Below are 12,284 nucleotides of genomic sequence, written 5' to 3'. Positions count from 1 at the left end.
GCTGTGTACTGTGAAGAACATGTCATTGTTGTCCGTCACAGTCTGAAGAAGACAAGTGTAAATAAAATAAAGGGAAGCATGTTCTCTCCCTGTCAAGGGAGAGAATTACGTCTTCCCGGGATTCAAGTGTGTTAATGGGCCAACAGTCTCCCCTGTGGTAGGCACGGGGTTCATTGATTGACAGGGAGTTTGTTATTTTGTTGTTGGTAGTCTAGCTGCTACATCGTTTCTTAGTCATTGACATGGAATCAATCACGCTGGTCCTTGTACGATTGTCTAAACGCCGGGGCCACTACCTTGAACCGTTATCATATTTTGTGCTTTGCAAAACATTTGCGTATAAATTACTTTGCTTCTTTGAGTTAACAGAGTGGTTGTTATTTCTGTTTTAGGCACAGATAGGTTCATGCTTCAATCGACCTCACCTTTCCAAGTTCTTCATGTCTGTTGTGTTAGGTGGTGTATTAGTCTCTGAACACTGAAGCTAATTAAATGAGCTTCGATTTGCCTTGTCAAAGGACATACCCCAATTTCTGAAAATAAATTCTGCTGGAATTATTGTTCGTCGGTGACGATGATTTTTCTAGCTTTGGGACACTAAGCTAGGGCATCTTTTAAAATGAAGATGATATTTTTCTTAAAATGGACCTGAAATCGTCTCAGTTTCTTCTGTATAAGCTCATACGTGAGGTGACACGGGACTGAGTACACCCTTCTCTTTAGTCAAGGGAGAGTAGTGAGTCTGTTTTGTAACATTGCAGGGGCCCCGGCCCTGCAGGGGCAGAGGTCTTGCAGGAGAGGCTCACCGTGGTGACCAGAGTCCCTCTTGCCATACTTACGTGCCACTCAGGAGAAAGGGGGCCTGACTCATCACACCTGTCGAGCACCCTTCCTGTGCGTCATCCTTACGTGGTCTCCTCTCCACCCCGAGTATGAGCAGCTGCAAAACACAGAGCAAAACAAAAATCCAAAACCACAGAAAAGGCAATAAAACCCTCAGATGCTATATTTGGACACTGTAGCTGCTTACTGAAGACTCAGACATATTTGGTCTCTGTCACTCATCTCCAAATAAGAACTTAATACGTGAACTCAGTTGAGGGCATTTTAAGCAAACATATTTGTAAGTTTCTAGAATCTAGTTGAAAGGGGATGTCCTGGGGTAGAGAGTATGTAGTCTTTTAATTTTGTTTTCTCCTCTGGGTGGTTTCATGATTCATCTTTGAAATGCATCAGTGGCTTTCTGTTTTAAAAACTGATGCTTTGTAAAATGTGTTGAGTAAGAGGTGACAACTGCTGTTCATGAGGGCGTGTATCTGTGATTAACATAAGCGATGCCAGTGAGTTTACAGTTAAAGTGGCCCCCTCTGAAAACTTTCAGTGAAGAATGACGGGTCTGTCAAGCCTGAACAATCGGGATTCCACCTGCAGAAGTCCTGCAGTGAACACCTGGGATGTTTCTCTACGGATCTATTGGCTTGGTTAGTTTTTCTTACTTTTTCAAAATAGCAATTTTTACTGTATACATGTCATTCAAAAATGTATGGAGAACTATTGCTTGAGGGACACTAGCTCAAGTGCTCGGGGTGATGCAAAATATAAAAGAGGCTAGCCCAGCCGGTGTGGCTCAGTGGTTGAGCGTCGACCCTACACCAAGAGGTCACCAGTTCAAATCCCGGTCAGGGCACATGCCCAGGTTGTGGGCCTGATCCCCAGTAGGGGGCATGCAGGAGGCGGCCAGTCAGTGTTCTCTCCCATCGATGTTTTTATCTCTCTCTCTCCCTCTCTCTTCCTCTCTCTCTAAAATCAACAAAGAAAGAACAAAAGATAAAAGAGGCTGTTTTGTGGGAGAGGGAGGCCATTTTTTCTGTGTCTCAGAACCCTGAGCCGGGACTGGGGGTGCACGTTCAGAGCCTCCGCCTGAATACAGAAGCTACTTCACAGCGGTCATAGGCGACCACAGGGGAGCAGGTGCGTTGTAAGTCAGTGGCTCCCTCATCAGTGGACATGTCCCAGGAGAGTCTGGGTGGTCACTGATCAATATAAATAATAGCAGCGGTGCTCCAGCTTTTTCAAAGCAGCCGAAAAACTTCTCTTCAAACAAATATTTTATGTAAATCCCAATAAAACAGACAAGAGAAATCCTGGCTGTGACCCACCTACCCCTGATTCTCTCCCTGAGGTCTTCTGTGAACTCATTAACCCCTACCCCAGGGAAAAGAACATTATAAAGGTTTCTCTGTCCCTTTCTCTTTTCTCTGCCTCTGTTCTGCTTCTCTATCTGAGAGAGATTGGAATTGCATCGTATAGACAGTTTAACTGGTGGTCAGGGCCTTCTAACGCTAGCACTGTGTTATGCTTATTACAATTCAGTTTTTGTGAATTTCTTTCCTTCACTTAAGCTGATTCCCAAGCATAAGGCTACAAACAATGGACAGAACTGCTGAAGACATGGGTGGTGATGGGGACAATGCCGAGCCAGCCACTTCTGGGATCAGTGGACTGTGACCATCACTGTTTGTGGACGTGTGACCATTTGCTATTTTGAACAAGGAGGAGACTTGGCAACCACTAAATGTGGTTAAGCCAAAGACATACTCACTTAAGTAATGCCTGGCTGTCCATAGCTGCCTTGATCTTATTTCACATTTTAACCTCGGAGATGTACTGCGCTCACCCTTATCTGGGATGCGCAGTCGGGACAGGCTGTGGAGGGCTTGGTGATTTTCTTGTATTATTTGCAACTGCTTTTTGAGCCCCACTCATCTTGAATCTTTGTTTTTCCTCAGAATCCTGCTATTAAAAAAGAAGTAAATGTTCAAATCAAGTTCTAGCCCTTGGGATAAAAGAGATAATATGGATTTATAAATTTCTTAGGAAAATTTTATAAATATCAGTCAAATTAGTTCATCAAAATGCCTGGAGAACTTCTATAAAAAATGGTAGACCTAGAAAATGTTTGTTCATTGACAAATTTTATTTATTTTTATTATTTTTTTCCTTTTTAGTTTAATTTTTTTTACTGTATCTTTATTGTTGAATGTATCACAGATGTTCCTCCTTTTTCGCCTATTACCCCCTCCTCCCCACTCCCGCCCCCCTCCTGCCTTCCCCACACCATTGTCTGTGTCCACTGGTTATGCATATATGCATATACGTTCTTTTGTTTATTTATTTCCACCCCCCAACCCCCTTCCCTTTGAGGTTTGTCCATCTAACAATCAATTTTTACTGCTTAATCCCTTCACCTTTTTCACCCATCCCCCCAACCCCCCTCCCATCTGGCAACCAACAAAATGTTCTCTGTATCTATGAGAATGCTTCTGTTCTGCTTGTTCATTTCGTTTGTAGATATTATTTTTTTAATCCTCACCCGAGGACATACTTAGAGAAAGGAAGGGGGAGAGAGAGAGAAAAACATCAATGTGAGAGAGAAACATTGATCAGTTGCCCTGACCTGGGATTGAACCCACAACCCAGGTATGTGCCCTGACCAGGATTCGAACCAGCAACATTTCAGTGCACAGGACAAGGCTCACCCAACTGGGCTGCTCCAGCCAGGCAGCTGACAAATTCTTCTATGGAAGAACCTGCCCTAGCTGATCAAGCTGGAATAGTATATCTTAGCCCTTGGATCCCTTTCTTGTAATGCACATTTTGATACATTTATGTGATTTGGGATAGTTGTAATCAGTGAGGTCAGATTATTTTAATCCTGCGTGTATCTGTCATTCTTTACCCGTATATTTTAGAATATTTATCAGCCATTGACTTTATGATGGTCTTGATGATACATTCTTTTTTCTGCACCAAATATGTAAGGTAAAGTGTTTTTATAATTACTGCACCTTTGAAGCAAGAGACTTAGAGAAACTCCTTTGATTAGTGTATTGGTGCTTATTGTTTAATATTCCCTGATAAATTTCCTCCTAAATATGTATGGTATGATTTTCTTCTATTTCTAGCTCTGACTCTCTAAGAAACGACATTGGGCTTGAATTAAAGACTCCGTTCTCTGATATCGAAACAAGCAAACGGATTTCTCTTCTTCATTCAAGCAAGGAAAAGCTGAGAAGGTGAATGTTGATACAGCCTTTAGCATTATCCCCTTGCAGCAAGAAATATTTCATGAATTTTATAACTTTTTGTAATACTGTTAAAAGTCTATATGAAACCAGTAAATCTGGCAACTAAATACAAGGCATTAATCCATTTATTCATTTAGTCATTCAACAAGTAGCTATGAGTATCTACTGTGTGTCAGGATATGATTGGTGAGATAAAAAATAAATGCTTGCCTTCAGGGAGGTCTTAGCCTACTGCTCAGACAGACTTCTAAATAAGCAGCTATCAAAAATAACACTGTTTGAATACATGTTATGATAGAGAGGAAGACACAGGAAACGCATAGAAAAGTTACCCAGGACAGAATGAGGGGGCAAGGGGATTTTCTTCAGAAGATAGCTAAACTGAGCTTTAAACCAAAAGTTACAGTTAATTTGGTTTAGAAATCAGAGAGGGCCTTTGATGTTGGGGAGTCGCAGGTACAGAGAGTGACTGGATGAGAAAGTACCGTGAATTTCTGAAACTCAGCGGTGGTCAAGGGGGGTCTCTAGTTGGAGACAGCCTCTGCCCAGAGACAGAACTCTGCACCCCTAGTTCTTGTCTTGCTTGTAGGAATGAATTCAAACAAGAGACAACAAATAGCAGCAAAAGCAGATGAGAATTTATTGGCAGGGAAGAAATACACTCAGCTAGAACCTGAGCGGGCAGCTCAGCTGGCCGAGGCCAAACAGCGTGCCCTGCTTAGGTGGGGTTTGGATGTTTATATTCCTAGACTGGAGGCACCTCAGTAGGTCTCCCCTCTCTTATTTCTTTAGGCTGTGAGGCTCCTTCACCTACCTAGGTGTTATGTCACCAGTTAGACCACATCCTGGAGGGCTCAGCATCTTCCTTCCTCTCCTAGGGGCCTGCCCCCTCCATTGTCCATTCTCAGTCCATCACATCTCGTCCACACTCCCTCCAAGCCCCCGCTGCCTCTCTGAGCTCATATCTTTCTATCTGCCTGCACTAACATCCCCCCCCCCCCAAGGGATATAGGCCAAATTTATTTGGGAAGCTGAAAGATAAGCTCTGACTTCTGAATCTACTTCCTGCTGAGTTGGGGCGGAGAGGTGAGTTGGCCCAACACCCCTGGCTCCGTCTCCAGGGGCCAGGTTAGGGTGGAGCAGAAGGGGCTGTGCAGCATGACCAGGTGGGTTTGGTGGTGTGTGCGGACTGGAGGGGGATAGAGATGTACCTGGTACCAGGTGAAATTCTTAAGTGAATATTATCTGAAGTCTCGCAGCTTGTATTCAACCTTAAACAAAGGAAACAAGAGTGTTCAGAATCTGGGGTACAAAAATTAGGGTTATTAAGAGTCCCAACAATATTGGGGTCGAGAGAGTTATCCACTGGAAGATGGCAGAAGTGGGGGGACTCCACCAAGAGGGGGTTTTGTACCTGTTTTCTAGGTCTGCAGCTTTTGCAATGAGGCTTCTAATATTTCCCTGTCCTGGAGGGACTGACTAACATGCTAGTATCACTCCTCCTGGAGGGGGACGGGCTTCCCACTGGGCCGCCTGGGAGACCCAAGGCCCTCCCCAAACAGAGCTGCCAGGCCATCAGGTTGCTCTTGTAGTGTAGCCATGGTGCTGGCAATGTCTTTAAACATTTGGGAGGTTTCTTTTGATAACTGACCTGGAGAGTGATGTGCTGCTGCACCTACAGAGGCTCGGGGAGGTCTGGTGCTGAAGCCTGAGAACACGCGCAGGGGAAGGCGTAGCGGCGCCCTCTTGTGGTCTGCCTTATTACAGTGAGAGGGAGAGGTGTGGGGTACAGCCACGAGCCGGGAGATACGGGGCCAGCCATACCCCGAGGAGCAGTGTCCTGCACTGAGGTGGCAGGTGATGTGAGCGTTATTGCCACATACATCGCATAGCCCAAGGCCCGTGGGAAATAGTGTCTCTCTGGAGGAGGGCAGCCTTTGGCTTTGTGTTGGCCTCCGTTCTGGATTTCTGAGAGAGCCCCAGATAAAGAATTGTGGTGCTGCGACACTAGCCAGAGAGATGCCATTTAAGGGCATATTTAATGTATAGGATATGCCTCCCATGGTATTTTCAATTAGAAGGGTGTTAGATCTTCCCCAAATATTAAGTTGGTGGACTTACATATGAGAACCTTACACGAGACTTTAATGGGGTTTAATGCCTTGGGAACCTCTTGAGGCGGTTTACACAGAACCCGGGTGTTTTAGGGGCCATGTCGGGAAGGACAGCTGTGGGTGGCGGCAGTACCGCACCAAGGCGGGTGACCATAAAGCCAGTTTGTGTGCAGAACTCAGCTTGGGGAGGGCTGGCAGAGATATATTTCTTCTGTTTGAAAGTCCCCATTGATGGCGATAAGGATTTCGCAAGCTTCTGTGCTGAAGTTGCCTAAGAAGGTGGCTGAGGTGTTCTTGACACAGTTTTGAACACGTGGAGAGAGTTTGAGGGTCTCAGTAGAAGGGTCTGTAAAAATGGGCCCATAGATGGTAGGCCTACTTATTTGTGGTTGATAGTAGGCAAGATAATTCTGGTATAGTTGTTGAAAACAGTTGTTTATTGCAGTTGTGAAAGTCCGCTGGGCTTGACCTTGAAAGGCATTCTGGGTGCCAGAATGTAGCCGTGCTGGAGAGGCGACCCATTCATAGAGTGGGGACCGGACGATGGAAGCCGTCTGCTTGGCGGTGAGCCAGATCCAGCAGTTAGGGTGGCATACAGCTTGAGTGGTGACATTGGCAATAGTAAAGGAGTTATGTTTTTGGCTAAGGCTTATTGGGAGGAGGATAGTGAAGTCAAGAAAGAAACTGGAAAGTTTTATTTTATGTGTGTCTGTAGGAGAAGTTCAAAGGAGCCCCTGGGCGGTGCCTGGCAGCTCTCAGGTAAATAAGCCAAGGAGGAGGAGGCTGCTGGAACACACACCAAGGAGAAGTAACTCCCCACACCCCTCCCGCGGGGTAGGGAGGTTGAGACACACAATAGTAGAGGCCAGTAGTAAAGACTATAGAGAAATGTACAGCCAACAGTAAAATTAAGACATGAACTTACTTGGGTGTTGCCCTGTGTATTTAGTTTTATAATTATTGCTTATCTTTTAAGGCATTTTTTGGGAGGCAACCTGCTTCTTAAAAAGTAGGTTCAGATCTTCAGGTGGCTCAGCTGTCCAGGTTTTGGAGAATGATTCTTTTCTTTTTAAAATTTATTTTTATTAATTTATTTTTGTTACAGATGTTTCTCCATTTTTTCCCCATTGACACCCTCCTCCCCATGCCCCCACCTGGGCCCCGGCTTTGTTGTCCGTGTCCACAGGTTATGCATACATGCATATAAGTTTTGTGGTTTATCTCTTTCCTCCCCCGCACCCCCTCTTCTAAGGGTTGTCAGTCTGTACCCCACTTTCATATCTCTGGGTCTACCTTATTCCTTAGGCTATTATGTTTATTATATTCCCTAAATAAGTGAGATCATATGGTACTTGTCTTTCTCTGTTTGGCTTGTTTCGCTTAGGATGATACTTTCCAGGTCCCTCCATGTCATCTCAAAGGATAACAGATCTTTCTTACAGTTGTGTAGTACTCCATTGTGTACATGTACCACAGCTTTCTTATCCACTCATCTATTGATGGACACTTGGGTTGTATCCAGATCTTAGCTATTGTAAATAGTGCTGCTATGAACATGGGGGTACATACATTCTTTCTGATTGGTGTTTCAGGCTTCTTAGGGTATATTCCTAGAAGTGGGATCACTGGGTCAAATGGAAGTTCAATTTTTAATTTTTGAGGTAACACCATAGTGTTTTCCACAGTGGCTGCACCAGACTGCATTCCCACCAGCAGTGCACTAGAGTCCCCTTTTCTCCACAACCTTGCCAACACTTGTTGTTTGATGATTTGTTGATGGCAGCCATTCTGACAGGTGTGAGGTGATACCTCATTGTTGTTTTCAATTGCATCTCTCTGATGATTATTAGTGATGTAGAGCATTTCTTCATATGTCTCTTGGCCATTTGTATGTCCTGTTTGGAGAGGTGTCTATTCAGCTCCTCTGCCCATTTTTTAATTGGGTTCTTTGTCTTCCTTTTCTTGAGTCCTACGAGCACTCTATATATATTGGAAGTTAACCCCTTATCTGATATATCATTGGCAATTATGCTCTCCCATACAGTGGGTTGCCTTTCCATTTTGATGGTTGTTTCTTTTGCTGTGCAGAAGCTTTTGAGTTTGATGTAGTCCCATGTGTTCATTTTTTCCATTGTTTCTGTTTCCTTAGGTGATGTATCAGTGAAAATTCTGTTGTGTATGATGTCTGAAATTTTGTTGCCTACATTTTCTTCTAGGATTTTAATGGATTCACGGGTCACATTTAAGTCTTCTATCCATTTTGAGTTTATTTTTGTGTATGGTGTAAGCTGATGGTCTAGTTTCACTTTTTTGCATGTAGCTGTCCAATTTTCCCAACACCATTTATTAAAGAGGCTGTCCTTACTCCACTGTATGCTCTTGCCACCATTGTCAAATATTAATTGAGCATACTGTCTTGGGTCAATTTCTGGGTTCTCTGTCTTGTTCTTGAGCCAGTACCAGGCTGTTTTGATTACAGTAGCTTTGTAGTATAACCTGATATCTGGTAATGTGATCTCACCTACTTTGTCCTTCTTTTTGAAGATTGCTGTGGCTATTCGAGGTCTTTTTTGGTTCCATATGAACTTTTAAAGTATTTGTTCTAGTTCTGTGAAATATGTCGTTGGTATTTTGAGGGGATTACATTGAATCTATAGATTGCTTTGGGTAGTATGGACATTTTAATTATGTTAATTCTCCCAATCCATGAACAAGGTATGTGCTTCCACTTTTTTATATCTTCCTCTATTTCTTTTTTCAATATCCTGTAGTTTTCTGCAAACAGGTCCTTTACTTCTTTGCTTAAGTTTATTCCTAGGTATCTTAATTTTTTTGCTGCAATGGTAAATGGGATTGTTATTATTGTTTTGTTTTGTTTTTTACTTTCTCATTCTGTGACTTCATCATTGGTGTATAAGAATGCCATGGGGGGGGGGGGGAATGCCGTCGATTTCTTAATGTTAATTTGTATCCTGCTACTTTGCCAAATTCATTTATTAAATCTAGTAGAATTTAATGGAATCTTTAGGGTTTTCTGTGTATAATATCATGTCATCTGCAAATAATGACAGTTTCACTTCTCCTTTCCAATTTGGATCCCTTTTATTTTTTGTTTATGTCTGAATGTTGTGGCTAAGACTTCCAGTACTATGTTAAATAAGAGTGGCGAAAGTTGGCATTCCTGTTTTATCCCTGTTCTTAAGGGAAATGCTTGTAGTTTTTGCCCATTGAGTATGATGTTGGCTGTGGGTCTTTCATATATGTCCTTTATTATGTTGAGATATGATCCCTCTAGTCCCACATTGCTGAGTGTTTTTATCAAAAAAGGGGGGCGGATTTTTCAGCATCTACTGATATGATCATATGGTTTTTATTCTTCATTTTGTTTATGTGGTGTATCACATTTATTGATTTGTGAATATTGTACCAGCCTTGCATCCCTGGGATAAATCTCATCTGGTCATGGTGAATAATTTTTTTGATGTATTGCTGGATCCTATTTGCTAGTATTTTGTTCAGGAATTTGGCATCTGTGTTCATCGGGGATATTGGCCTGTAGTTTTTTTTCTTTGTAGTGCCTTTTTCTGGTTTTGGAATTAGAATTATGCTGGCCTCATAAAACGAGTTTGGAAGTCTTTCTTCTTCTTGAATATTTTGAAATAGTATGAGGAGAATGGGTGTTAGTTCTTTTTTGAATGTTCGGTAAAACTCCCCTGTGTGCCATCCAGGCCTGGGCTTTTGTTTGCTGGAAGAGTCTTGATTACCTCTTCAGTTTCCTTATTGTTATTGGTCTGTTTAAGTTTTCTATCTCTTCCATGTCCAGTTTTGGGAGACTATGTGTTTCTAGAAATCTGTCCATTTTGCTTAGATTGTCAAATTTGTTGTCATATAATTGTTCATAGTATTTGTTAATGATCCTTTGTATTTCTGTGGTGTCAGTTGTTACTTCTCCTCTTTCACTTCTGATTTTGGGTATTTGGGTTCTCTCTCTTTGTTTCTTGGTGAGTCTAGCTAAGGGTCCATCAATCTTGTTTATCTTTTCAAAGAACCAGGTCTTTGTTTCATTAATCTTTTGAATTGTTTTTTTTGTTTGTTTGTTTTTTTGTTGTTTTTTTGGTCTCTATGTCATTTATTTCTGCTCTGATGTTTACTATTTCCTTCCTTCTACTTGCTCTGGGGTTTTCTTTTTGTTTGCTTTCTAGTTCTTTAAATTGTGAGGTTAGATAGTCTATTAGAAATTTTTCTTGTTTCTTGAGGTAGGCCTGTAGTGCTATGAACTTCCGTCTCAGAACTGCTTTCGCTGCATCCTATAGATTTTGTGTTGTTGTGTGTTCATTTTCATTGGTTTCCAAGAAGTTTATTATTTCTTTTGTGATCTCCTCAGCAATCCATTCATTGTTTAATAACATGTTATTTAGTCTCTATGTGTTCAAATGTCTTTGCATGTTCTTGTTGCAATTGATTTCTAGTTTCATGCCATTGTGATCTGAGAAGATGCTTGATATGATTTCAATCTTCTTGAACGTGAAGAGACTTAGTTTGTGTCCTAACACATGGTCTATTCATGAGAATGTCCCATGTGCACTTGAGAAGAATGTGAATTCTGCAGTTTTGGGGTGTAATTCTCTGTAAATATCTATTAAATCCATTTGGTCTAGTGCTTCATTTAAAGTCTCTGTTTCCTTATTAATTTTTTTGTCTAGAGGATCTATCCAGTGATGTCAGCGGGGTGTTGAAGTCCCCTGCTATGATTGTACTGCTATCGATTTCTCCTTTGAAGTCCTCCAGAAGATTTTTAATATATTTTGGTGCTCCTGTATTGGGTACTTATATTTTACCAAGGTTACATTCTTCTGTTGGACAGATCCTCTAAATATTATGTGGTGGCCTTCTTTGTCTCTTGTTATGGCCTTCATTTTGAAATCTATTTTATCAGAAATGAGTATTGCTACCCGGCTTTTTTTTTTTTTTTTTTTTCTCATTTCCATTTGCTTGGAAAATTCTCCATCCCTTCACTTTCAACCTGTGTGAGTGTTTTGTTCTGTGATGGGTCTCTTGTAATCAACATATAGATGAGTCATGCTTTCTTATCCATTCAGCTACTCTGTGTCTTGATTGGAGCATTTCATCCATCTATATTTGAGGTTATTATTGATATGTACTTATTTATTGCCATTTTCATGTATTATGGCTATGCTTTTCTATTTGTTCTGCTTATTACTGCAGTCCTTTCTACATTTCTCAGTGCTGGTTTGATAATAATATATTCCTTCACCATTTTTTTTTTTTTTTTGTCTGAGAAGCTCTTTATTTCACCTTCTACTTTGAATGATAGCCTTGCTGGCTAGAATAGTCTTGGATTCAGATCCTTGTTTTTCATTAGCTTGAATACTTCATGCCATTCCCTTTTGGCCTACAGTGTTTCTGTTGAGAAATCAGCTGATAACCTTATGGGGGCCCCTTTGTAGGTAATGTGTTGTTTTTCTCTTGGTGCCTTTAAAATTCTCTCTTTGTGTTTAATTTTTGGTATTTTCATTATTATGTGCCTTGGTGTGGGCATATTTGAGTTCTTCTTACTTAGGGCTCTTGGGTGAGATTCCCGCATATGGAAGGGTCAGGCTCCCTGCAGAGTAAGTTGGAGGTGGTTCAGGGCTGTTGCCTTAGCAACTTTTGTTGTGGTTATTTCTCCCTTTAATGGGGTTTGAGACCTTGGGTCATTATAGCAGGCAAGGTAGGGTCTATTTTTCAAGCCTTACATAGGTTGCGGTCATTTTGTAGAGCCACGAAGGCTTGGACATAGGGTACCTCTGTCCATTTACCCTATAGCATAAGAGTAAGTCCAGTTGTCAAATTGTATTATAATTTAGACTGCTATTTTCAGGCCATATTTCCTGACTTTCTAATTTATATTGTTGCCAAGGTATGTTGCAGGAAACATTAATATTTTTCTTTTTAGAGTTTGGTGGTAAAATGTATCACAGTTCTTCAACATGCACCCCAAAGGCAAGTCTGGGGGAACAGAAGTGGTATTTCACATCTGTAAGAGAAGAGAGGAGAAAAATACTAGGGACTCCAGACCTTG

At 41.7% G+C, this 12,284-nt stretch overlaps 1 protein-coding gene across 1 annotated transcript in view; it reads left to right on the top strand.

Moving 5' to 3' along the window:
- SOHLH2 (spermatogenesis and oogenesis specific basic helix-loop-helix 2) overlaps positions 1 to 12,284 on the top strand; it is a 63,380-nt gene that overhangs the window by 22,354 nt on the left and 28,742 nt on the right. The window contains exons 5-6 of the mRNA XM_036249814.1: positions 1,382 to 1,481; positions 3,966 to 4,076. Coding sequence (XP_036105707.1) covers positions 1,382 to 1,481; positions 3,966 to 4,076 — 211 coding nt within the window. The remainder of the gene's footprint in view (positions 1 to 1,381; positions 1,482 to 3,965; positions 4,077 to 12,284) is intronic.

The sequence above is a fragment of the Molossus molossus genome, unplaced genomic scaffold (assembly GCF_014108415.1).
Source record: "Molossus molossus isolate mMolMol1 unplaced genomic scaffold, mMolMol1.p scaffold_m16_p_9, whole genome shotgun sequence".
NCBI lineage: Eukaryota > Metazoa > Chordata > Mammalia > Chiroptera > Molossidae > Molossus > Molossus molossus.
This window is presented reverse-complemented; position numbering and strand designations above follow the sequence as displayed.